Source organism: Sus scrofa, chromosome 1 (assembly GCF_054392235.1).
Source record: "Sus scrofa isolate SSC_HxYL_T2T_F1_AM1 chromosome 1, Sscrofa_HxYL_maternal_Yorkshire_Landrace_v2.0, whole genome shotgun sequence".
Lineage (NCBI taxonomy): Eukaryota > Metazoa > Chordata > Mammalia > Artiodactyla > Suidae > Sus > Sus scrofa.
This window is the reverse complement of record NC_139383.1, coordinates 109,855,187-109,882,836: the sequence shown is the minus strand read 5'-3', so window position 1 is coordinate 109,882,836 and position 27,650 is coordinate 109,855,187. Positions and strand designations below refer to the sequence as shown.

The 27,650-nt window shown below is 40.6% G+C and overlaps 3 protein-coding genes across 7 annotated transcripts in view; 1 reads left to right on the top strand and 2 right to left on the bottom strand.

The window, feature by feature from the left end:
- The window catches only part of LOC102159046 (uncharacterized), a 35,664-nt gene extending 16,409 nt beyond the window's left edge, over positions 1 to 19,255 (top strand). Inside the window, exons 2-3 of the mRNA XM_084966274.1 lie at positions 16,310 to 16,440; positions 18,917 to 19,255. Of these exons, the coding sequence (XP_084822400.1) occupies positions 16,310 to 16,440; positions 18,917 to 18,973 (188 nt within the window). The 3' untranslated portion in view covers positions 18,974 to 19,255. The remainder of the gene's footprint in view (positions 1 to 16,309; positions 16,441 to 18,916) is intronic.
- SMAD4 (SMAD family member 4) overlaps positions 1 to 27,650 on the bottom strand; it is a 651,075-nt gene that overhangs the window by 69,919 nt on the left and 553,506 nt on the right. The window lies entirely within an intron of this gene.
- ELAC1 (elaC ribonuclease Z 1) overlaps positions 1 to 27,650 on the bottom strand; it is a 45,054-nt gene that overhangs the window by 1,714 nt on the left and 15,690 nt on the right. For 4 of the 5 annotated variants that reach the window (XM_084966213.1, XM_084966246.1, XM_003121444.7 and 1 more), the window contains exon 4: positions 25,620 to 27,167. In XM_084966213.1, the coding sequence (XP_084822339.1) occupies positions 26,701 to 27,167 (467 nt within the window). In that variant the 3' untranslated portion in view covers positions 25,620 to 26,700. Of the gene's footprint in view, positions 1 to 25,619; positions 27,168 to 27,650 lie in introns of those variants that run through there. The other variant, XM_084966224.1, reaches the window with a different exon arrangement.

Sequence of the window (27,650 nt, the reverse complement as noted above, 5' to 3'; positions counted from 1 at the left end):
ATTGCGGCTCTGATTCAGTCCCTAGCCTGGGAACTTCCAAATGCTGCAGATGCAGCACTGGGGAAAAAAAGAACAAAAAATGGAAACAATCCCTAAAAAGTGAAAACAAATTGAAAAAAACCTAACTGTATACCAGGTTGGTGGCACACAGAGAGGAGCTATTCCAAGTGACTTTATGTTGTGTTAATGTCTTTTTTTTTTTCCCTTTTGGCCGCACCCATAGCATCTGGAAGCTCCCAGACCAGGTATTGAACCTGTGCCACAGCAGTGACCTGACCAGAGTCACAGCAGGGACAATGTTGGATCCTTAACCCACTGAGCCAAAAGGGAACTCTCTGAGTGACTTTAAAGCAAATAATTTGATTTTACATCCTTAAGGGAACATACCCTAAGGACAAAAGAATGGCAACACACAGACATACACACACATAAAATCTTAAAAATCACTTTTGATAATCATATTGATGGTGGAGTTTTGGTATTCTTTTTCTGAGATTCTTAGTTTGTGCTGCAGGATAAAGCAAGTGAGCAATTATATTGGTGTTATTGAGAACTGAGATTTTGACATGGCAGAAAGGAGATATAGATGTAAGATAGGTGAGGTTACATAGTCCTGAATTTGAATTGAAACTATGTGATAGGCAGAATTCTAAGAAGATCTGCATTGAGAGGAGCCTTTGTATAATCTCTTTCCTTTTAAGTGTGGGTAGAACCTGTGACTGTGATGAGATATGACTTGTGTGATTAGGCTTTATTATACGCAAAGGGATATGATAGGAAAGGATTTTGCAGATATAATTAAAATTCCAAACCAGTTGATTTTAAATTAATCAAGAGAGATTATCCTGGGTAAGATTGACCGAATCAGGTAGCCTTTTAAAAGAGAATCTAGGAGTTCCCGTGGTGGCGCAGTGGCTAACGAATCTGACTAGGAACCATGAGGTTGTGGGTTCAGTCCCTGCCCTTGCTCAGTGGGTTAACGATCCGGCGTTACCGTGAGCTGTGGTGTAGGTTGCAGACGCGGCTCAGATCCCGCGTTGCTGTGGCTCTGGCGTAGGCCGGTGGCCACGGCTCCGATTCGACCCCTAGCCTGGGAACCTCCATATGCCGCGGGAGCGGCCCAAGAAATGGCAAAAAAAAAAAAGACAAAATAAAATAAAATAAAAGAGAATCTAAAAGTCAGAAACTCTAGATGGTAAACAGCTTAGACGATGGTAAACAGCTTAGAGGTGATCTCCTTTAATACAGAAACAAAGAGACTTGTTACCGCCACTGTTGTTTAACATAAAGATAGATGACTACCAAAGCATTGCCAAGAGAAAGAAGACTAAGGATTGGAGGGAAAGAAAGAAGCTGTTATTGTCATTTATGGGTCATTTCCATTTACATGGAAAACCCAAGAGAATTAACAAATTATTAAGTCTAACAAAAGTTCAGAAAGGTTTCCAGATATCAGAGCAACACACAAAAATCATCAGTATTCTCCTACACCCTCAAAACGTGGTAAATAAGATGCCATTTATAGTAGTCATAAAACTATAACATATGTAGAAATTAAACTACCAAAGAATGCACGTCAAATGTAGTCAGCCCTCCATATTCATGGGTTCCACATCCTCTGATCCAACCAACCCCAAGTCAAAAGTATTTTTTAAAAAAACAAAACTCCAGAGAGTTCCAAAAAACGAAACTTGAATTTGCTAAATACTGTCAACAATTTACATAGCATTTACATCGTTTTAGTTATTATAAGTAATTTGGAGAGAATTTAAAGTACACTGCATAGGTTATATGCAAATACTATGCCATTTGATACAAAGGAGTTGAGCCTCTACAGATTTGGCTATCTGATGGGGTCCTGAAACCAATCCCCCATGAATACTGAGGGACAGTTGTATCTGGAAAAAAAGGTAAAATTCTATTAAAACTCATAAAACAAAATCCAAATAAGTGAGAGCATATATTTTATGCTTATTGGTAGAAAAACTTAACATTGTAAAAATAGTAATTCTTCTGATATTAATCTATGAATTAAATATAATCGAATCAAAATCCTAGTTAAAGAGAATTTGACTCTAAAATATATATGGAAGACCACATCTATACATAGTTAAGACAGTTCTTAAAAGAAGAGCAAAGGTTGGGGGGGTTGTGCCCTCCCAAATAATGAGATATACTGCAAAGCTAGAATAATCAGGGCAGTGTGATATTGGCTCCAAATCAACACAGAGAGCAGTGACACAAAAGAAATTCAGAAGCAAATCCTTATTAATATGGAGAACTTGGAATACCGCACTACTCAGTAGGAAATCAGTGAATTCTTTAGTATAGAGTTAGGAATATTGTCTCATTTTAAGGAGAAAAATTAAATTGACTCTCACAGCATATGCATAAAAAAACCTCAAGGAGATCAAAGTCCTAAATCTGAAAGGCAATATTATAAAGCCAATACAAGGATATGCAGAAGAATATTGTTGGAGCTTTAGGAGTAGAATTTTTTTTTTTTTTTTAAAGAGGCCAAATGCACAAATTTTAAGGGGGAAAATATCCATAGATTTGACTACATAAAAATCAAATATTTCTGTCCTAGCAATATCATCATAAACAGAACTAATAGTTCAATTAGGAAAAATTATTTGTAGCATTCAAAATCAACACAAAATAAATTTTAAAAACTCCTTTAAGGAGTTCCTATTGTGGCACAGCGGTTAACAAATCTGACTAGGAACCATGAGGTTGCAGTTTGATCCCTGGCCTTGCTCAGTGGGTTAACGATCTGGCGTTGCCGTGAGCTCTGGTGTAGGTTGCAGACGCGGCTTGGATCCCGCGTTGCTGTGGCTCTGGCATAGGCTGGCGGCTACAGCTCCCATTAGACCCTTAGCCTGGGGACCTCCATATGCCGTGGGAAGTGGCCCTAGAAAAGGCAGAAAGACAAAACAAAACAAACAAACAAAAAAAACCAGCAAAAAAAAAAGAAACTCCTTTAAGTCAGCTTTAAGGAAGATAGGGGATCTGACAAAAAACCAAATGAGCAATTCACAGGAGAGAACTGAACAACGAAGAGGTGTTTAACCTCATTAGCAATCAGTGAAATGTAAATTCAAACTAAATACCATTTTACACCTCTCAGATTGAAGAAGAGAAAAAAGAAAATCAGATACTATTAACTGTGGACAGTGACTGGGGCAACAGGACATGCAGGCGAGAGCTTAAGTGACTGCATGTGGAGCAGCCATTCAGGAGAACTGTGGCCTTCCTGCATGAAGATGAGGCTGGTGGCCCTAAACCCCACCAGTTTCACTCCTGGGCTTATCCTCAAAAGAAACCTAAAGCTGTTGTGAGAATCAAACGAGTTACACTCAGGAATCAAATATTAGTTCTTCTGCCCCATCCCTTTTTGGTAAACTCTTATTTCCAAGTGGCTCTTAGACTTTCAACCAGACATACATAATGAAGTTGGCAAAAGGGATCTAGAAACTGAATACCCTTTCACAATCTGACTGATTGCCAGCACTAAGCCTCTTTGTCAGCCGTTTCCAAGTTAACAATTCTAGCAGCTATAACATTTTACACTCTTTGGTACCCAAGATTTTTTTTTTTTCTTTTTTTGGTCTTTTTTTAGGGTCTCACCCACAGCACATGGAAGTTCCCAGGCTAGGGGTCTAATTGGAGCTGCAGCTGCTGGCCTACACCACAGACACAGCAACAAGGGATCCAAGCTGCGTCTTCGACCTACACCAGAGCTCATGGCAATACCGGATCCTCAACCCACTGAGCAGGCCAGGGATTGAACCGGAGTCCTCCTGGATACTAGTCAGGTTTGTTACCACTGAGCCACAACAGGAACTCCTGGGTATCTAAGAATTTGATAAGCATTGTGCATATGTGAGCTCATTTCAGCTATTCAGTGATTCTGTGAGGACGGTGCCAATTAACTCTTTTTTTAAAATTAATTTATTTTAAAAAATTTCTGGTAATAGACTCCATCTGCTTTGTCATGTTTGGAGACATGACCAAGGATTGACGAATCCTGGCACTCAGTTGAGTGCTTAAGACTGGTCTATAGGAGGGACATATGGCCCACATTGGCCAATCACAATCCTTCTCTGTGAATTTATACATGGAAGCCATGCTTTTTCTTTGTGCTGGGATTGCTATGCTAGGCTGAATCATTGGCCTGCTGTTCCTGGCAACCATCACGGAGGAAGCCCATCTGCAGTAAGAAAGAGTATAATATACAGAGAGAAGAAGAGTTAAAAGTTAGGAGAAAAGAGGGAAAACCCAGATTCCTCTGAGCTCTGGATCTAGTTGCATCTCATGCTGGTACCATGCCTGTTCTTTGACTGATAAGAAATCAATAATTTCTCTTATTGTTCAAGCTCATTGAAGTGGTTCTCAATCCTTTGAAATATAAAAACTCCTAACTATCATACTGGGTGTTATGTGGAATAGATCCTTTACATTGCTGGCTTTCTCTTCGACCATTTCTACATCCTACATCAATGCTTCATACTTGTCTAGGCCAGTTTACTCTCATCTGGTCAGAATGTATATACTAGTTGCATGGAGACTTTAGGCATTCTATCTCTACCTCTCATGCTAACTCCTTTACATGATAAACCACATAGTCAGTCCCCATCAACTATATGTTCAGGCTACTTCTCATTCTTCTTCTACTCCTTCTCCCTGCCGTCTACTTGATGACAAGAAATTCTGGCGTGGTGGCTCTCTTCCAATGAAAATAGACCCTATAAAACTATGATTGATTTTGTTCAAAGTTCTGTCTACAAAAATATTTTCTGCTCCCACTTTATGTGGGGTTTTATAGGCATTTTTAGCTTGAAGTGAGGAGCAAAGGTTGAGTGTTGATTCTCCCCCATTAGTCAAGTTATTTCTTCAGTGATTGTTTTCAACCTTTCAATTTTGAAGTTTCTCAGTCCTAGCAGACGCAGTTAAATGCTGTTATCTGCAACATTTGCCTTGTATAAATCCTCATTGCCAAGAGGATGGGCCCATAGCATTACAAATGAAGACTGACCAAAGGAGGCCCAGCCTTTACCAAAGGAAGGCTCATGCACAGTGTTGGCAAGTACTGACAGGTCCTTCGTACAGTCTGGCTATAAAACCTCGTGGAAGATACTGGGAATTCCTAACTATTCCCTCTGCCAGCAGAGTGGAAAAGGGCACTGGCTAGTAGTCAGAAAACTGAGTATAGTCCTGGTTCTGCCATTTATTACCCTTTAGTAAACTTAGGCAAAGCAGTTAACACCTTTGGTTCTAATTTTTTTGTCTATAAAATGGGATTCATGATTGTCCCCCTACCTGCCTACCTCACTAAGTGGTTGTAAGCATTAAACAAAGTATTATACAGACATAAGGTATTATTAACTAAAGTTTAATCATGTGAGCCTATTCCTGGACATCTTTATTCAAACCTGAGATGGTAGAATTGTGACTGTTCTAAGATTGAAAAAGTGAAGTGCTTCTCATAAATCAATGTGTTTGGTATGCATACATTATAGCAAGTTAGAATTATGCAGGCTCATATACAGAGTAGCATCAAATTTGGAACATCCAGTTGGGATATTACTATATGCAAATGGTTAAAGATTCAAAGTGTGGATGCACATAACAGTGTAAATAGATGCTATAAATTTCTGCAAAACATGCCTAAAAACAGTCTTCAACAGATGCTTCTAAATTCTCTCTAGATTACAGCTTTCGAACAAAACAATAACCCAGTGGATTTGGACCAGTGATCTCTAAAACCTCCTCCACCCCACAACTATCTTTATTTAGTACTAAATATAGAGTAGATGGAGAAACCAGCAAGCAAGACAATGCCTGCATCTGCTAATAAATTAATACTGCTGAACCAAGCCAGTAGAAAAATCTTGAGTGGGCTCTACATGTTAGCTGAACTCCAAAGAATGTAAGGGCTCCTGCTTTCGAGGATTTTATAATCTCTATAATTCACATATGCTATTGTTCACTAACACTTTTTGAGGACTTACTATGTGCCAGGCACTATTCTTAATGTTTTACTCATATTAATTCATTTAATCTTCCCAACAAACCTGTGAGATACATACTGTTATATTATCCGGTTTACAGAGGAGGACACTGAATCTCACAGAAGTTAAGTGATTTTGACCAAGGTCACATGCAGGTGACAGCTAGGATTCCAAAAGCCACACATGCTAAACTGCTACTCTAGAAAGATAGGAAGGAATAGAACATCCTAAGGTTAAACTTCATATTTACTAAATATTCCTTATTTTTTTATTAGCACACCTTCCCCTCTTAGAATGCTCTGTAGGTCTATATCACAGTATGTAACACTGAGCTTGCACATAGTAGGTGCTCAGTTGGCATTTATTGTCTTGATTGTGGGCTATATTATCTTGGATCTTAGGTTTTGCTTTGAACATAAAATCATTGTAAGAACTTAAAGGAGCTGACCAATGTCATTAGAGATGTGTCCAAACCTTCAAATTCTGGCAAATTATTTTGCCTCCTTATCTCTTCCTGGAGGCTGTAAGCCCTTGGAGGGTAAGAATAGTGTCCAAGTCATTGTTGCATCCTCAACAACTAGTCTGGTGCCTGATGCATTGTATTTTTTTTTGGGGGGGGGGTCTTTTCTAGGGCCGCACCTGCAGCATATGGAGGTTTCCAGGCTAGGGGTCTAATCGGAGCTGTAGCCGCCGGCCTATGCCAGAGCCACAGCAGCACGGATTCTGAGATGCGTCTGTGACTTACACCACATCTCATGGCTACACTGGATCCCTAACCCACTGAGCAATGCCAGGGATTGAACCCACAACCTCATGGTTCATAGTTGGATTCGCTACCCACTGAGCCATGATGGGAACTCCGATGCATTGTATTCTTGAGGAGGTTTAGTTGTGAGTGACACAAGCCCGACTGGCATTTGCTAAAGCAGAAAGAACATGTTGGAAAGATGCTGGGGGAAGCTTGTGGGCTGAAGAAAGAGGAAAGCTACAACTGCAGGAAGCAGATGACTCCCCAGAGTTCCATGCAGCTGAGGCTCACTTTCTTTCAGTTCATCCTGTCTCTGCCTGGGGAAAATATAGCCCCAAGAGTTCTTATTTCACAGCCTTCTAGCTGAACTATGGGACATAGCAGTCTGGGGGCTACTTCCTCTCCTCCAGCTCCAAAAAGAACAGTCTTGAGGAGGATGCTGATTGGCTGAGTGTAGGTCCTGAACTCATCTCCAGCAAATCACTCTGGAGCACTCCCTTTGGCCAGACCTAGCATATATGCTTATCCCTGTGTGCTAGGAAGTAGGCTACCAAGCAGACGCTGAGTGTGGGCTTGGGGATAAGATGATGAGGCAGCATACCAGGTAGCCAAAAATAATAGCTTACCATATACCTAGTAGGTCCTAAGTAATGATGATTGAGAATATGGGCTGGGAATGCAGAGTGCATTATTTCCTTGAAGAAATGTTTCCATATTGAAAAAGGGTAGGGCCTCCCTGTCACTCAGTTCATATACATTCATTCAGTGAACAAATTTTTGAATGTCTATCAAGGACCAGGCACTCTTCTAGGTGCTGAGTATACCCATCAGAAATAAAAGAAAGTTCCTGTCCTCCTCAATTTTCCATTCTAAAGGAAGAAGACTGATAATCAACAAACAGGCAAATACATACTATGTCAGCTGATGATTGTATTTTAGAGACAAAGCTGGGTAAAGAGAATAGGAAGCGGGGAGAGGATGGTCAGGCCAGGCTGATCTGAGGAGATGGCATTTGAGCTGAGACGGGAAGGAAATGAGGGTGAGCTCTGAGGCTAGCTAGGGATGGAGTGCTTCAAGCTCAGGAAAGAGTACGTGGGAAAGCCCTAGGGAGGGCACACGCCTGGTGTGAGGAACAGCAGAGAGACAGAGGGAAAGGAGGAGGATGGGAGGTGAGACTAGAGCAGGGTGGGATTGACCTTGAAGTCAAGGACACTTGCCTGGGCCTCTGTTCCTGCGGGGAATTGGGGGAGTTGTGGAGATGTCTACGTGGTGTGGTGGAGCCAGGCTGCAATCTAAAAGCATTTCTCTGTAAGAATGTCTGGTAACTTGCCTAAACAGATATCAGAAGAAAGGGACCTAAATTAAATTGTGATGTACTTTCTCATTCTAAATTAACATTCAATTCTGTACTTAATTTTATATTTGTAATTTTTACTCTTTTTTTCTTAGCATGGACCTATGTACCTCCTTCCCTTCCCTCCTCACTTACAGTGTGAGCTTCAAGTTTGGCAAAATCTGGATCCTACCCTAGACTAGAGAGACTGGAGGTGGTACTGTGTAGGGCTGATCACATAGGACGTGGTAGATTTTTACTCTTGAGTGAGATGTGATATTCCTGGGGAATTTTGAGCCGAGTAGTGACGTGACCTGAACTGTACTTCTAAAGGATCACTCTGACTGCTGACGTTGAGGCAGACTGTATAAAGAAGCACTGTTCCACTGAAGTATAATGAGAGCTACATATTTTAAATTGTCTAGTGGGCACACTAAAAACAGTACATAGAGACAGGTGGTGAAATAAGCTTTTTTGTTGTCTTTTTAGGGCCGAACCCGCAATATGTGGAAGTTCCCAGGCTTGGGATTGAATCAGAGCTGTAGCTGCCGGCCTATGTCACAGCCAGCCACAGCAACGCCAGAGCCAAGCCTATACCACAGCCCAGGGCAATGCCAGATCCTTAACCCACTGAATGATGCCAGGGATCAAACCCACATCCTCATGGATACTATTTGGGTTCGTTACAATTGAGCCACAAGGGGAACTCTTGAAATTAATTTTGTTTTGTTTTGTCTTTTCAGGACCATTCCTGCAGTATATGGAAATCCCTGGGCTAGAGGTCAATTAAAGCTGAAGGTGCTGGCCTATGCCACAGCCACAGCAATGCAGGTTACGAGTCACATCTGTGACCCATTCAGCTTGCGGCAATGCTAGATCCTTAAATCACTGCGCAAGGGCAGGGATCAAACCCGCATCCTCACAGACTCTATGTCAGGTTCTTAACCATCTAAGCCACAACGGAAACTCCAAAATTAATTTTAATAATGTATTTTGTTAACCTAATATGCCTAAAATGTCATTTCAACACATAATCAATGTAAACTTTTTTTCTTTTTTTTTTTTTTTTTTTTTTGCTTTTTAGGGCCGCACCCATGGCATATAAAAATTCCCAGGCTAGTGGTCAAATCGGAGCTATAGCTATTGGCCTACACCACAGTTCCCGCCAACATCGGATCCCCGACCCAAATCAATGTTAACAGTTACTGAAATATTTTATATTATTTTTCTAATACTGTCTGAAATCCAGTGAATATTTTCCACTTACAGCACATCTTAATTTGGACTAGTCACATTTCAAATGCTCAATAGCTGGGGCGTTGTAGGCACTCCTTACCCACCCTCTGGGTTGGTGGAGTGCTCTGAAGGCAGTTTCCAAATTCCATGGGAGCTAAAGCTGAAGTGAATGATGAGGGAACACCCCAGGTTCAAATATGAGGGTTGTCAACGATAATGTCTAATTTGTAAATAGCACTTGCTGTTTTAATTGTTTATCTATGTTTAATCATTTATTCTTCATAAAAATTTCTTCACAGCAATCGTATTACTATTCCATATTCACAGATGGAGAAACTAAGGCAAAATAGAGATGAAATAATTTATCCAAGACAACGCCATAGTCTTACTTCAGTCTGTGCTCTCAATTACTATACCAGTGGTCCTCCTTGTATGATGAAATAGTTCATCATTCCTTTTTCTGCTTGTGCTTATTTCCATTCTATTCCTTTTATCAATAGTATTCTAATGCTTTTTTGCATACTTTTATTGATCACTCTATCATATTTTTATGCAACAAAAATATGAATATATTGAAAAAATTGTATTTCTTGTGACCACAAGAGTGCTTCAAAATTTCTTATGGATTGACTTATCATTAAAATCATAAAGAGCCATAATTGATCAAAATAACATAATTACAATTTCTAATATGAAAAGTTAAAGCCATTTTTTTCTTTTTTGGCCTCTATGTGGCATATGGAGTTCCTGGGCCAGGGGTCAGATCCAAGCCAAGGTTGCAGTCTACACCACAGCAGTAATGCTGGATCCTTAACCCACTGTGCTGGGCTGGGGATCAAACCTGTGTCCCAGTGCTCCAGAGAGGACACAATCCTGTTCTACCACAGCAAGGGACTCCTTTTTTTTCTTTTTTTTACAATTAGTTCTGTGTCCACTGATAAATATTACTTAATACTAAAATACAACCAGGTTCAACATCCATACTATCGCTAGTTTTCATTTTTACAGATGTGAGCCTTGAGAATCTTGTTTTATAAATAAGTAAATGGGGAAGAAAATAATCTTCTTTTCTTTTTTAGGGCCGTATCTGCAGCATATAAAAGTTCCAGGCTAGGGGTTGAATTGGAGCTGCAGCTGCCGGCCCTCGCCACAGCCACAGCAATTTGGGATCCAAGCTGCATCTTTGACCTATGCCACAGCTCACAGCAATGCCAAGTCCTTAACCCACAGAGTGAGGCCAGGGATCAAACCCGCATCCTCATCGATACCAGTCAGGTTCGTTACTGCTGAGCCACAATGGGAACTCCATGAAAATAATTTTCTAATAATAATGCTACTCAATTTTTTGAACCATGTCCAAGTTGTGTGCCAAAAATTACATAGTGTTTGGTGATTGCCAGGGGCTTGGGGGAAGGGAAAATGGGGAGTTGTGTTCAATGGGTATAAATAAAGTTTCAATCATACAAGATGAAAAAGTGCTCAAAACCAATCTTATGGTTATCATAGGTGAAACCACTGAAGGGAGGGTGGGGATGACATACACACACTACTGTATAAAATATATGATTAATGAGAAACTACTGTATAGCATAGGGAAATATATTCAATAGTTTGAAATAACCCATGTGGGAAAAAAGAATCTTTATATGTATGACTAATTCACTTTGCTGTACATCTGAAACGAATACAAAATTGTAAATCAACTATACTCCCAATAAAATTAAATTAAAAAAAATTTTAGGGAGTTCCCATTGTGGCTCAGCAATTAACAAGCCTGACTAGTATCCATGAGGACATGGGTTCGATCCCTGGCCTTGCTTAGTGGATTAAGGATCCAGCGTTGCCATGAACTGTGGTATACAGGTTGCAGACACCACTCAGATCTCGAGTTGCTATGGCTGTGGCTTAGGCTGGTGGCTATAGCTCCGAATGGCCCTAACCAAGGAACCTCCATATGCTGTGGATGTGGCTGTCAGAAGAGAAAAAAATAAAATAAAATAAATAAATAAAATTTTTGAAAAGATGAAAAAGAGTTTGAAGTCCATTGTACAATGACGTGTTAATAGTTAACAATGCTGTAATGTACACTTAAAAATTGTTAGGGTTTCTTTAGGGAGTGATGAAAATGTCCTGCAATTATTTTTTAAAATTACAATGTGACTGAATTAGTTTTTTATGGCCGAATAAGAAATATCACAGAATTAGCAGCTTAAAATAACATACATTTATCACCTCACCATTTTGTAGATGAGAAGTCTGTTGCGGGGAGGGAGTTAGTAGTTGTTGACTGAGTTTTCTGCTTAAGGTCTCATGAGTCCAAAATTAAGGTATTACAAGGCTCCTTTTATCTGGAGGCTCTAGAGAAGAATATGCCTCATTCTTGTTGGTAGAATTAAGCTCCTTGCAGTTGTAGGACTGAAGTCCAGTTTTCTAGCTGGATGTTGGCTTGGTACCACTCTCAGCTCCTTGAAGCTACTCTCAGGTCCTTGAATGTGGCCCCCTTCTGGCCAGCAATGAAATGTCAAATCCTTATGCTGCCGACCTCTCTAATTTATCCTTCTATTTCTAGACAGAAAGAATTCTCTGCTTCCAAATAGCATGATTGGGTCAGGTTCACCCAGATAATTTCCATAACTTTTTTTTTTCTTTTTTGGCTGCCCTGCAGCATATGGAGTTCCTGGGCCAGGGGTCAGGTCCAAGCTGCAGTTGTCACCTAAGCTACAGTTTCGACAATGCTGGATCCTTAACCCACTGTGCTGGGCCAGGGATTGAATCTGTGTCCCATTGCTCCCAAGTTGCTGACGATCCCATTGTTTCTCAACTTGAACTCCAATTTCGATATCTTAAGGGCAACAGACTTGGGATTTTAACTATATTTGCAAATCCATTTATAGCAGTAGTACCTAGATAGGTGCTTTACTGAATAGCCATAAAATAAGAATCTTTAGAATTCCACTTAGAAGTTTTCATCAAAAATTTCTTTTTTTAAAACCAGCCTTATTGGATATGTCAATTTTTCACTGATATATAACCTACATACAGAAAAATGCCCAAATCACTATTGAATAGCTCGATTATTTTCACACCAGGAAATACCCATATGACACTCCTCCAGGTCAAGACTTTTAAGAGTTTTTCTTTTCTTTTCTTTTCTTTCTTTTAATGTGTTATTGTGGTGGGCAGCCTCTAAGATGGCCCCCCACAATGACCTCTGCCTCCTGGTATTTATGTCCTTGTGTAACGGCTTTCCCTTGTGTATGAGCTGGACTTATTGATTCACTTCTAATGAATAGAATATGGAAAAAATAACAGGATGTCACTTTCCAGTTTAAGTTGTAAAAAGAACGGTGGCTTGACTCAAGTGCTCACTTTCTCTTGGGTTGCTTGTCCTCTAGGAAACCAGCTGCCATGTCATGAGGCAGCCCCACAAAGAGGTCCATGTGCCAAGGGACCAACAATACACAAAAATTTGACAGTGGACCCCCTTGGCACTAATGTCTTTAGACAAACCTGCACCTTGAACTGGCAGCTTGACTACAACCTCATGAGAGATGTAGACTCAGAAGCACCCACCTCAGCTGGGCTCAGATTCCTGACCTACCAAAACTGTAAGAAAATAAATAACAATAGGTGGGGGTAATTTGTCCTGTAGCAACAGATTACTGTTATTAAATCCTAGGTCTAAATCCTTTATCAGCTGTTAGGTATCAACAAATATGTTCTACCACTCTGTGGCTTTCCTTTTCACTCCTTTGATGGTATCTTTCAGAAATAGAAGTTCTTAAGTTAAATGTCCAACTTAACAATCTTTTCCTTTATTGTTAATGGTTGTATTCTGCTTAAGAAATTTTGTCTTTCCTAGGTCAAGGAGCTATAATATGTCATCTTTACATTTATAAAAAAAAATCCATCTGGAATTGATCTTTGTGTACTATTGTTTAAGTAGGCCCCAAGGTAACTATTTTTCATTAGGGACATCTGATTGACCCTCCACTTATTTATTTATTTTTGTCTTTTTGTCCTTTCAGGGTTGCACCCAGGGCATATGCAGGTTCCCAGGCTAGGGGTTGAATCAGAGCTGAAGCTACCGGCCTACACCACAGCCACAGCAATGCAAGATCTGAGCTGCGTCTGCGACCTACACCACAGCTTATGGCAACGTTGGATCCTGAACCCACTGAGGAAGGCCAGGGATCGAACCCACAATCCCATGATTCCTAGTCGGATTGTTTCCTGGGCCACGACAGGAATTCTGACTCTCCATTTATTAAAAGGAAACCCTTTCTCCGCTGCATAGGAATTCCATTTTTCATTAAAAAAAAAAAATGACCATATATGTGAGGAGCTTTTTTTTCTAAACTTCATCCTACTCCATTGGTTTATGTGTCCTCCTTACAACAATATCACATTGTCTTAATGATTGCAATTTTACAGTAAGACTTGATATCTGATACTGTTAAGTCTTCCAATTTTGTTCTTTCAAGATTTTCTTTCTTTCTTTCTTTTTTTAGGGCTGAACACAAAGCATATGGAGGTTCCCAGGCTAAGGGTCGAATCAGAGCTGTAGCCACCAGCCTATGCCACAGCCGCAGCAATGTCAGATCTGAACCAAGTCTGTGACCTATACCACAGCTCATGGCAATGTGGGATCCTTAACCCACTGAGCAAGGCCAGGGGTCAAAACTGCATCCTTGTGGATACTAGTCAGATTCATTTCCACTGAGCCATGATGGGAACTCCCTGTTCTTTCAAGATTTTCGTGGCTGAATTGAGGCTGGCCAAAGAGCACCAGAAAGGCAGAATCAAGAAACTTGCCAGTGGATGACTGTGGGGAGCAGGGCACCGAGGTGGAGCTAATGGGAGCGGTCAGAGGAACACGAGATAAAGGTCTGCAGTTTAGGATAGTGGGGACCGGTCTCGAAATCCCAGGGTGGCAGAAGGGAGTTCAACAAGACTTCTGAGATGCGGTGGAGCTCTCTTTTAACATCTAGGTCATGGGAGTTCCCATTGTAGCTCAGCGGAAACGAATCTGACCACTATACATGAGGATGTGGGTTCAATCCCTAACCTCACTTAGTGGGTTGGGGATCTGGCTTTGCCGTGGGCTTCAGCGTAGGTCGCAAATGCGGCTCAGATTCTGCGTTGCTGTGGCTGTGGTGTAGGCTGGCAGCGGTGGCTCCAATTTGACCCCTAGCCTGGGAACTTCCATTTGCTGCAGGTGCAGCCCTAAAAAGCAGAAGCAAAAACAAAAACACAAAAAACACCTGGGTGAGGAGAAACTAGTCTCAGAGCCACCCAAGTATAGGCTGGGCTTGTGAGGGACAATGAAAGAATTCATTACGCCTACTCCAACTTCCCCAGACCTGGACTGGAAAAGGAGGGATTGAATTAACTGTGGTTGTGTGGGGTCCCCTTTTCTTGGTCCTGAATCTGACCCTGGAGCCTCCCACAGGGTGAAGGTCATGGAACTGCAGCTGACGTTCTCTGAGCTCCATTTCCAGCCACAGCAGGAGATGATGGTACAAATCAGCAATGGCTCCTTTGGGGCTGAGCTTCCAGAGGCAGCTTCTCTACTGGTTCTAGTGAGGAACTGGAGTCCTCAGGGGAGTGGAGGGTGGATCAGAGGGTGGGGAGTTGTGGGCAAGCCCTTAGCCTTTCTGAGCCTCAGTTTCTTCATCTGTACAAATAGGGATAATCATACCTACTTCATAAGTGTTGACAGGATTTGGTAGAATGTCTAATAAACTGCAGAAGTAAATAAAAATAAAATTTTTTGTCCTTTTGCATGGCATATAAGCTTTAGAAATAGCTTATCAATGTTATCATATATATATATCCACACAAAATGCTGTAGAGCTTTTGATTGGGCTTGCTGCAGATAAAATTAGGGATAAATGACATCTTTCTAACATTGAATCTTCCAAATTTATTAACATGGTTACCATTCCATGTATTTGAGCCTTTTAAAATATATTTTAGCATTTTGTAGTTTTCTCTTCTTTTTTTTCTTTTTTGGCTATGCCTACTGTATACAGAAGTTCCTGGGCCAGGGATCAATCCGGGCCGCAGCTGCAACCTAAGCCACAGCTGTGGCAGCATCAACAACTCACTGTGCCACGATGGGAACTCCAGTTTTGTAGTTTTCAGTGAAGAAGTTTCACATACCTTTCTTTAGATTTATTCCTAGTTTTTTGATGGTTTTGACGCTCCTGTAAATGGTGTCATTTAAAGAAATTTCAATCTGTTTACTGTTGGAATGTAGAAATAAAATTGATTTTCTTTATACTGACTGAGTATCCAGTAACCTTGCTAAATTCACTAATTCAAACAGGTATTCTGCTCATTATTTTGGATTTTCTATGTTATATACATTATCATGTCATCTGCTAATAATGACAGTTTTATTTTTTCCTTTCCAATCCTTAGAACTTTCATTCATTTTTCTTGATACACTGGGCAAGACCTTCAAAACAATGTTGTATAGAGATGATATTAAGTGAGAACCCTTGTCTGTTTTTCATCCCATGGGGAAAATTTTCAATATTTTACACTAAATATATGTAATATTTACCGTATTTTTTGCAGATAACATTTATCAGATTAAGAGCATCCCCTCACATTCCTTTTTTTTTTTTTTGGCCTCACGTTGCCTGCTGCATGTGGAAGTTCTCAGGTCAGGGATCAAACCCAAGTCGCTGCAGTGACAATGCCAGATCCTCAATCTGATGTGCCACAGGAGAACTTCCCTCTCCTTTTCTTAATATACTAAGAATTCTTATCATACGTGAGTATTAAATTTTACCAAAAGAGTTTTGCTTCTATGTACATTATCTTACCACTTTCCCCTGTTTATTTTGTGGTGAATAATAATGATTTTCAAATGTTAAACAAATCTGCCATTCTTTTTTTTTTTTTTTTTCTCTCTTTCTCTTTATGGCCTCACTTGATGCATATGAAAATTCCTGGATCAACTCCAAGCTGTAGTTGTGACCTCTACCACAGCTGTGGCAATGCCAAATCCTTCAACCTCCTGCTTCCGGGCCAGGGATAGAACCCACACCTCCACAGCAACCCAAGCTGCTGTCAGATTCTTAACCCACTGCGCCAAGGTGGGAACTCCAAATCTGCCATTCTTTTTTTTTTTTTTTTTTTTTTTTTTTGTCTTTTTGCTATTTCTTGGGCCGCTCCTGCGGCATATGGAGGTTCCCAGGCTAGGGGTCGAATCGGAGCTGTAGCCACCGGCCTATGCCAGAGCCACAGCAACGCGAGATCCAAGCTGCGTCTGCAACCTACACCACAGCCCACGGCAACGCCAGATCGTTAACCCACTGAGCAAGGGCAGGGACTGAACCCACAACCTCATGGTTCCTAGTCGGATTCGTTAACCACTGCGCCACAACGGGAACTCCCAAATCTGCCATTCTTAAATAAACTCCCTTTGTCAAAATGTCTTATTGTTTTTATATGTCACTGGATTCTTTAGCTAATTATACTCTTTAGGGTTTTTGTGAGAGAAATTAGCCTGTAATTTTCCTGTTTGCTAATATCCTTAAGTTTTGGCATCAAGGTTATGCCGACTTCACAAAATAAATTGGGAAGAGTTCCCTCTTTTTCTATTTTCTGGAAATGTCTGTGGAAGAAAGGTATATTTCTTCCTTAATTGTTTAGAATTATACACTAATGAAACCATCTGGGCCTAGAGGTCTTTTTGTTTGGTTTTTTGGTAAGAAGGGTTTAATCAAAAACTCAATTTCTTCAGTAAACAGAAAATGTGAAGAGTCCTATATTTATTCTTGTGTCACTTCTAAGCAGATTGTGTTTTTTAAGGGAGCTGTTTTAGTAATTTTATTCAAAATAAAATTTATTCTTTGTTCTCTTATTAATATATGTAAGATTTGTAGCAATGTCTCCTTTTGTATCCTTGATATAGGTATATTGGAGAAAATATTTTTAATAATCTTTGGATCAATTGATGAATGGATAAATAAAATATGATATATCCATTCAATAAAATATTAATTGGCCATAAAAATAAATGAAGTAGTAATATAAGCTACAACCTGAATATATCTTGAGAACATCATGCTAAGTGAGAGAAGCCAGTCACAAAGGACCACATGTTTTACAATTCAATTCATATTAAATGCCCAGAATAGGCAAATGTATAGAGACAGAAAGTGTCTCAACTAGCTGTATGAAGTGGTTAAAAAGATTTGTGTTAGAAAGCAGCTTAGGGCTGTGGGGTTTGGAAGGAAAAGGGGTAGTGATGGCCAAAGGGTACGGAGTTTCTTTGGGTGATCATGAATATGTCCTAAAATCAATAGCGGTGATAGTTGAACAACTCTATGAATATATTAAAAGCCATTGGATTGTATGGTATGTGAATTACATCTCAATAAAACCATTAAAATCTATCATTGGACAGATTACTCCTTGATCTGAATTTAGTTAGCTCCTTCAGTTTAGTTCAAAGCAACACACTGGAAACTACCCAACTTGAAAATGAATTTGTTAAAAACAATCACTCATGTTTTTAACCCCAAACATGAAATATTGAAATATATTCCCATCTTTGGTATCCTGGAGCAATGTACAATGCAACCAGTAAGACACTTAGCCTACACTAGTTCTTAGGAAGATTGATTTTAGGAAATATTTCATATGAAAGCATGCCTTTATATCCTTAGAAAAGTCTTTGCATATCTCCAGGGGTACAAATATCCTAGTTTGAAGACCAGTGCAGGAGGCTATACCATAGGCAGCATAGGCAAGTGGGGGAGAAAATCGATCACATTCCAGTATCTACTAGCTGTATGAAGATGTGTTCCACAGCAAGACACTTTGTAAGCCAGTTAGGAACAGTGTTTGGGTTGCTGCCCCAGACATGGATATGTCTACAAGGTCAGCTCCGGTCCAGGATGTTTGATGGAGATATGGTGTCATTCAGACAAGCCTATGATCTGGAAGCCACAACAATGAGGAGAACAACCTAGACAAAATAACCTTGGTTTCACTTGGTTACACTGAGCTCAATGTTGCTTAGCTGTACCTGAGGCTGCCTGAACCATTTCTGGCAGTTACATGGGGATTTATACAGCTGGGAAACTTGATCCTTCGCCTTTCCCCTTCTACTTTTTTGTGAACAAATTTAATCTTTGTACCTGCCATGTCTGCTGAGTGTATAATTAGCATGCTGACATCAGAGCAACAGTGTTTCTCAGTTGGCTTTATTTAGGAGTGGAAATATTTTTTACTTTGGATAAACTTAGGCACCCTCATCACCTTCCTTATTATCCTGGATATGATAACATTTTGATCTTTAAAAATATGTCTGCAGAGGGCACAGAAATATCTGTGTCCTGATGTCGGCTAGCGTTACCCTGTCTTTTAAGATACCTATGAAAATGGCTCAACCCTCTATTACTGCCCATTCCATGGCTATGCAAAGGTCAGTGCCTCCTTACAACCTCCTGAAAATTTCTGGGAGGCTTAGGTTCTCGTGCTCACCTTTGACTCCACTCCTTCGAACTGTGTCAGTTTGGGATTGTCCCTTTTTCTCACTCCTGCTATCCGTTTTCCACCCAGGTCAACCCAGTCATGGAATTCAGAACACGTTCTCGTTTGGTGGTGCACAGGGGCTGAAAGAGATCCCCAAATCCTGTGTGTCCAGCAGACTTCAAAGAAAGTTTGAGAAAATAGAGGAATTTACTTTCAAGCAACGCAGCCATCATATGATTGACCGTCAGACACCTGTGTTCCCTCAGGTTCTCCCACCTATGGGTTCCCTCCCTACCCTGCATGGGGCTCCAGACTTCTGCATGGGGGTGACCTGCTCCCCTCATTCTTTACAACTTTGTTCTGACTTTCCTATGCATAGCAAAAGCCAGCATCCCACTTTCTTAGGCAGATAAACTCTGTTTTCCAGACCTTTTCTTTTTTTCTTTTTTTGGGCCATGCCCTGGGTAAAAGGAAGTTCCTGGTCTAGGGATGGAACCCATGCCACAGCAGCAACCAAAACTACTGCAGTGACAATCAGGATCCTTAACCCACTGTGCCACAAGAGAATCCCTCCAGCCCTTTTCTTGACTCTAGGTATCTGTCTGAATATCTTAGGACACCATGCTAAAGCTTTAGAATTAATATTTATAAGATTTGCCCCATTTTTTCCCCTGTGCCTGAGGCATGTGGAAGTTCTGGGCCAGGGATTGAACCAATACCACAACAGAGACCCGAGGCACAGCAGTGATGATGCTGGATCCTTAACCCACTGATCTACCAGGGAACTCCAAGATTTGCTTCATTTTAAGGTCATTAGACAACCATTCTCTTCCTTCCTATTTTTAGTTCAGAGATTAAGGGTGGGTTTTTTGCTTTTTTGTTTTAAATAGTAATCAGGAAAAATCCCTAGGAGGGCAAGGTGTTGCATCTTACAGAATAACAGGACCGCAAGGAAAACCGAACAAGTCACCACTATTTATTGAGTACCTCATATGTTCCCGGCACTGAGCTAGGAGGTAGGAAACAAAGAAGAACAAAATCAGACACAGTTCTCTCTTGTGAAGCTTACAGTGCTAGTGGGAAAGAGAAACATAAAATATTCACAGGAACAAAAGGAAAATATGAAGTGACAAGCAACAGGAAAGTGAGGTGCAAGTGCTGTGAGAGTAATATGCTACTTTGTGGGTTAGTCTGTGACTACAGACCTATGAGAAGGCCCAGTAAGTGTTAACTTGGGGAGAGGAGAAAGAGCTTCCCAGGCTGAGGGAGCAGGGTTCAGACCCAGAGAGCAGTCCATGCCAAGACTGTGCCATAACAGAAACCTCTGACAAAGAACTAAAAGGCCATGTGGCTAGTGAGTGGCATGAGAGTAAGATTAGCTTGGGCAGTGAGGGTAAGGCCAAGGCCATTAAAATTTGGGTGCTAGGCTCAGATTTGCATTTTTAAAAAGATCTCTTTGCTTTGCAAAATGGAGAATGGATTGGAATATTAAAAAGTCCTTTTTTTTTTTTTTTTTTTTTTTGCTTTTTAGGGTCATACCCATGGCATATGGAAGTTCCCAGGCTAGGGGTCAAACTGGAGCTATAGCTGCCAGCCTACACCACAGCCACAGAAGTGGAGGATCTGAGCCAGGTCTGCGACCTATGCCATAGATCACAGCAACGCTGGTTCCTCAACACACTGAGTGAGGCCAGGGATGGAACCCACATCTTCATGGATACTAGTGTGGTTTATTACCGTTGAGTCGTGATGGGAACTCCCTGTTAAAAAGTCTTGAAAGGAACTCTCAACTAGGAGTTCCCATTATGGCTCAGGGGAAATGAATCTGACTAGTATCCATGAGGACGCAGCTTTGAACCCTGACCTCACTCAGTGGGTTAAGGCATTGCTGTGAGCTGTGGTGTAGGTCGCAGACGTGGCTTGGGTCTGACGTTGCTGTGGCTGTGGCATAGGCCAAGCAGCTACAGCTCCGAGTCAACCCCTAGCCTGTGAACCTCCATATGCTGCAAGTGTGGCCCAAAAAAGACCACACACAAAAAAAGTACTATTTATTTTTTGGTTCTAAACACTGTTTACTTCCTACTATGGCAGAAAAAAATTTTTCGATCTCACCCTACATCTCACTGCACCCCACTTAAACTCCTTCCTTATCCTTCCAAAGGGAGGACACTACCAGCATTTCCTTTTTCTTCCCATGTTAAAAAAAAAACACTGACCCATTCATTACCTAAAGAAAATCTATCAATCAGCAAGGACAGAATCAATACATTTCACTGTAAATTTATAAGACAAGAGAACCTTTCCTGTACATCTGTCATGAACATATTCGAAACGGTAGTAAAATCTGCCAAATTTTTAAGGTGGCATCAGAATATTCAAGGAAATGACAGTTGAGTGAATTTTATGTGCTAGCTGAAAGACAAAGTTATTTTCACGAGTAGCAAAAATAATCTTTATAAGTCAAATATCTTGGAAGAGAAGTGTTAGAAAGGCCATTAATTGATGATATTCAGTATCATCTATCCCCAGAGCAGCCGAAACAGGCCTCTCTCATGATGCTGAAGTGTTAGCTTAGAAAACAAGTGGGAGTCCAAAAAAAAAAATATATATATATATATATATATATATATATATATGTTGGATGTTTTGACCTTCAAAGAAATCAATCTCAAAGGAACACACAGAGATACAAAGATTTATGCCCAAGAATATTCATGATAGTATTGCTTATAATACAAAACAATTTTAATGCCCCCAAAGTAAGAAAACAGTTCAATTACATTACATTTATAGAATGGAATAACATAAAGTCATTAAATTCATGCTTGCAAAGAAGAGTTAATGTTGTGGGGAAATGCACACAATGTTAAATGAGAACAGTTGAGGTCAACTTACATGTAAAAATACACATGTATGCATGTGTGTAATACACATACATCTGTAAACGTGTTTAAATATACATGAAGTATCGATATACACTTAAGTGTAAGTGTGTATATAAAGACAGTTTTTTTCTCCTGGTGTTGACCACCACCTACACACTTCAGAATCAGCTGGGGGACCTTAATAAGTATACAGATTTCAGACCTACTGAACTAGTGTCTTTGAAATTAAAGCCCAAGGATCTGTCTACCTGCACCCTGATTCACCTATGTATTACCTTAAGTAATACTGACTCACATCCCAGTTTGAGGACCACTGGACCAGAAGTAGCTTCTGGATGGCGAAGTTACTCATAATCATCTTTTCTTTCTTTCTTTTTCTTTTTTCTTTTTTTTTTTTTTTTTTTTTTTTGTCTTTTTAGGGCTGCATCTGTGACTAGGGGTCTAATCTAAACTACAGCTGTTGTCCTATGCCACAGCCCCAGAGCAATGCCGGATCTAAGCCGTGTCTGCTACTTTACAGCTCATGGCAACGCCGGATCCTTCACCCGCTGAGTGAGGCCAGGGATCGAACCTGCGTCCTCATGGATACTAGTCAGATTCGTTTCCACTGAGCCATGGCAGGAACTCCTTTTCTTGAATTATAAAAAAGTTAACTACTAAGCATATGCTGCTTTTATGATTTAAAGTTTATTACAAGTATATTAATGAGGCATGGGTATTTGAACACGGAACTGATTTGGGGTCTATTTGGGAAAGTCTAAATACCTTTTGAGAAATGGAAAATACAAACTTTAAAAAGTAAGCAAGAACCTATGAATTCTTGATAACTGAAAGTCAGTTTAAGACAAATAAAATACTTTAGTAGGTGTAGATATGGAAATTATTCCCTCAATAAATTGTGGGAATAATTGTGGGAAGGTAAAAAATATAAATATACTAATTTTCATAAGTATTAAGGGACAACATTTCTCAGTGTTCCATGATGTTGCCTGGCAAAAGAGGATTCAGTGATCAAATAAATTTGGGGTTCAAAACATATTCTAATCGCCTCTAGAGTCATACAACAATGAGCAGATTACAGGTTCTGGGAAGCCCAATTTAAGATTCATTCTTCATTCTGGCTCCACAAATGCTTAGAATGTGTTCTACCATTAAAAACACATTCTAAGCCAGAAGAGAGTCCAAGAAAGAATTTTCACCATGAACTGATACCCTACACTTGATCCAACATATCAATTCGTTCCACATTCCCATGCTCTCTGAGGGATTAGCACACATATATTAATAGACCCTAATTCTCAGGACACAGCTCAAGTTAGCTACCAAATAATGCCCAGGAACAGCAAAACTGAGTGACATACTACAAGATCAGAAACATTGGAAGATACAGTATATTTACTTTTGTTTTACCTATCAATCTCCACCACTTAGACAAGTGAGCCTGAGATTTTGTTTCTCTATTCATTTATGTATTCTCAGCACAAGAAAGCCTGGCACAGTGAATGGGGTACCACCAATCAGGCAGCTAAATTTTTTGGACAAATATTGTAATGAAATGGGCTAGGCACAGGTCTTAAACTTTAGATCTTAAGTTTTGCACATGCATAATATCAAGGCCTCATTTCTTTTTCTTTTTTTTTGTCTTTTTGCCTTTTCTTTTTTCCTTATAGGCCCACACCCATGGCATATGGAGGTTCCCAGGCTAGGGGTCCAATCGGAGCTGTAGCCGCGGGCCTACACCAAAGCCACAGCAACGCTGCATCCGAGCTGCATCTGCAACCTACGCCACAGCTCACAGCAACGCCGGATCCTTAACCCACTGAGCAAGGCCAGGGATCGAACCTGCAACCTCATGGTTCCTAGTCGTTAACCACTGAGCCGAGACGGGAACTCCCAAGGTCTCATTTCATTCAATAAACATTTCTGAATGCATCCTTTGGGTGGGTATTTCCAAGAATGTGCAGGTGACTAAGACAGTCTTTTTATCCACAAGTGCTCCAGGCACCAGAGGTACCGAAACTAGCCATTCCCTCTTGTACAGGTTTGGGCACACAGTAGGTATCAAATAAATGCTTGTCTGAATTGAGTTCAGATTGTTTTTTTTAATGGCCACACCCACAGCACATGGAAGTTCCCAGGCCAGAGATTGAATCTGAGCCCTTGAGGCAACCTGTGCCACAGCTGTGGCAATGCCAGATCTTTTAACCCACTGTGCCAGCTGGGGATTGAGCCTGAGCCTCTACAGCAACCCAGGCCACTGCAGTCAGATTCCCAACCTATGGTTCCACAGTGGGAACTCCTTAAGATACACTTTAAGTCTGGTTAAACTCTGATACTTAAACAGGCCAAGAGCCTAGAGCAGAGCAGAATCAGTCCATTGTGGACTACTCTAGAGACTTCAGAACCATCCAGGAGTCAATTTTTTTTTTTTTATACTAGAAAAGCCCTAGAACAAAAGGAATTTAATAGTATACACCATCACATCATAATATTTCTGAGTAAGTATTCTATTAAACTCTTTAGGTACTTTTTTTTTTTGTTTTTTAGGGCTACATGTGTAACATATGGACATTCCCAGGGTGGGGGTTAAATCTCAGCTGCCGGCCTGCACCACAGCCACAGCAACGCAGGCTCTGAGCCTGGTCTGTGACCTATGTCACAGTTTGCAGCAATGCTGGATCCTTAACCCACTGGTTGAGGTAAGGGATTGAACCCACATCCTCATGGATACTGGTCAGGTTCGTAACCTGCTGAGCCACAACAGGAACTTCAAAACCCTCTAGGTTCTTGAGACGTTGATAGTAAAACGTGAAATATGACTTAGCAACGGGTTCAAAAGAGTTGACAGGCCTCTCTGGCTTTTTTTTGTTTGTTTTCTGTTTTGTTTTGGACTTGCCGTTGGCTTGTGGAAGTTCCTGGGCCAGGGATTGAACCCATGACAGAACAGCGACCTGAGCCTCCGCAGTGACAATGATGGATCCTTAACCTACCGTACCACAAGAGAACTCCTACTTTAGCTCTTAATGCCTTTAAGCAATGTGCCATGCTCCTTTTATACAGCTATTTAATCATCACAGCAACCATAGAGGTAGGTCTGATTATTTTCCCCCCATTTTAGAGATGAGCAAGCTGAGAGTACGTAATCTGCTCCAGAGAACACAGGGACCACCATGAGATACAGAATGTGACTTCCTTTTTGGGGGGAGGCACACCCACAGCACATGGAAATCCTTAAGCCAGGGATTGAACCCATGCTGCAGCTGCAGCTGCAGCCGCAGCCTGTGCCACAGCTGTGGCAACTTTGAGTCCTTAGCCTGCTGAGCCACAAGGGGACTTCCCAGAATGGGACTTTATATATATATAAAACATTTTTTTTTTTTTTTAAGGGGCACACCTGCAGCATATGGAAGTTCCCAGGCTAGGGGTCAAATCAGAGCTATAGCTGCCAGCCTATACCACAGCCACAGCCACAGCAATGTGCAATCCGAGCTGCATCTTCAACTCATACCACAGCTCATGGCAATGCCGGATCCCTGACCCACTGAGCAAGGCCAGGGATCAAACCTGTATCCTCATGGATACTAGTCAGATTTGTTTCTGCTGCACCACAATGGGAACTCCCCAGAATGGGACTCTTAACTTAGGTCTTTCAGGCACCAAAGACTGGTGTGTGACCACTGAAGCAGTCCTGTTTTTAATACATCGGTAGGCACTGAACACTGCCAGAGGGGCACACAGCATACAGAGTTTCCCACACTGATCTGATTAGGGAATCCTTTTGAATGAATCAGTACATGAGACTACCTTTCCAAGTAACACATTTTGAGAAATACTGTGGGCAAATGAGTCAGAGATGCCCCATGGCAGACAAAAGGTAGGTGGAAGGCAACTCAGAAGGAAAGTTATTCTAGAATGAACATTTATTAAAACTGTGCTCAAAGAACTGTTCTCTGGAACATGTCACTTAAAGTCAAGTTGAAGAAATATCATTTTACCTCCAGATTCATAAGCTGCAGCTCATGGCTCATTTCTGACAAATAATATTTGATATGACATTCCGATTCCAACATATTCACTTCGTTAGATCTTTAGGATTTGTTTTAGAATTTGACTTACCTAGTAGTTCAACTCATTGTGTCACTAATAAAAGTATATTCACACTGAGAGTATAAGCTTTAACTTGCTGTGTATCTCAACAGGCCCTCAATATACATTTGGGATGAGATAATTCTTCATTGTTTAGAACTGACCAAAACTTTGTAGGATCTAGCATCTTGGCCCTTACTGACTGAATACCAGTAGAAACCACCCTTCTAGTTTTGACAAGAAGCATCCCCACAATTTTAAAACTCCACCTAATGGAGTAGTTTCACCTCTGAGAACCACGGGTTTAGAGCAAACTGGAAAGTTCAATAAAATATTAATTGAAGGATAAACACCCAGCCTGACCCTGCATTCAGTATTCCAGCAAAGAATTCAAGATTTAACATGCCAGCTTCAATCCTGCATATCCAATGTCTCATTACATTTCTCCCTATTCTGTTAGTAACATGAACAGATTCAATTCAAACTGCCAAAATACCATTTTTAGCCAGGAGGGCTAAGCCCTGTGTATTTTGCCAACAACAGCAGTAAAGCTGGGCAGGAACTAAGCCCAGGACTGCACGGCATATTGGCTGATATCTGAGACAGCAGCCACAAAACAAGATGTATACCCGAATAGTCTCATTCTGTCAAATGTGGACTTTAAGAAGGATGCTGTTTTTTGTTTTGTTTTGTTTTCTTTTCTTTTTAAAGTGATTTATTATCAAAAAGCTTGCTCCCTCTCAATGCTGAGTTAGTTCAGCAACGCAGCGCCATCCTTTTTAGGGTTATGAGGACCCAAATAATTTTAGACCTATGTAACAACAATAATAACAATGAACCTGACTGTTGGTTCGGTAACATATTCACAGACACATCAGAATGCATTCAGGTACACTGGTTTCATTTCTTGATCGGAATGCTAATCACCATAAAATCTTCTGCTAGAGTCACTTCTTGGAGATCTAATACTGATTCTGCTTGCTTTTTAAGTTCTACAATCCCATCTGTTTCTCCTTCTCTAGCCAAGGCAACTGGTTTGTACCTCTGACTGAAGTGAGTCAGAACCAGCCTCTTTGCTTGGCACAGCTTTGCAAATGTTGCTGCCATCTGTGGTGTGCTGTGGCCATGCTCCTTTGCTTTGTCCATCTGGGTGTCATCCAAGGTCGCTTCGTGGATCAGCAGGTCTGCTTCAAAGCACAACTTCACTCCTCCATCATCCACAACCCCAGAACAGTCACCCAAAATGCAGATTTTTCTTCCAACAATAGGTTTTTTTAAGACATCTTGGGGAGAAATTATAACTCCATTTTCCAGAACAACAGAAATTCCATTTTTTAGCTTCCCATAGGCAGGACCTGGCGGAACACCTAATGATGGAGGCAGATAACATCACATCATGGGAATGGAATTTACGACTTGTTAAGAGAGTCTGTTTCAACGGCACAGCAAATAGCAAATGGAAAAGGCATCCAATGCTTTTCATAATTGTTATAAATATTTTATTACTTGTGGAAAACTGGAATATTTATACATCTGAAAAAGTTCAGTGTTGGCTATGGATACTAGCAATGCCCAAGTACTTAAAACATTTCCTAAGCACAAGTGTCAGATGAGTTTAAGCTCTTAAATCCCACTAAAACCTTAAATTACAGTCACGATAACAATCTTGATTCTCTGTTGTGCATGAAAATAACAGCTTTTGAGAGTGCTATATTTAATAAGATCATCTTTGGGTAAAATTAAAGAGTCATTTAAATGACAAGGTACCAACAAACTAGCACAACAAAAAAAAATCGTTAGACGGGATCATTTGGATCACAAGATCTAGGAGGATTTCAGGCAGTTATACA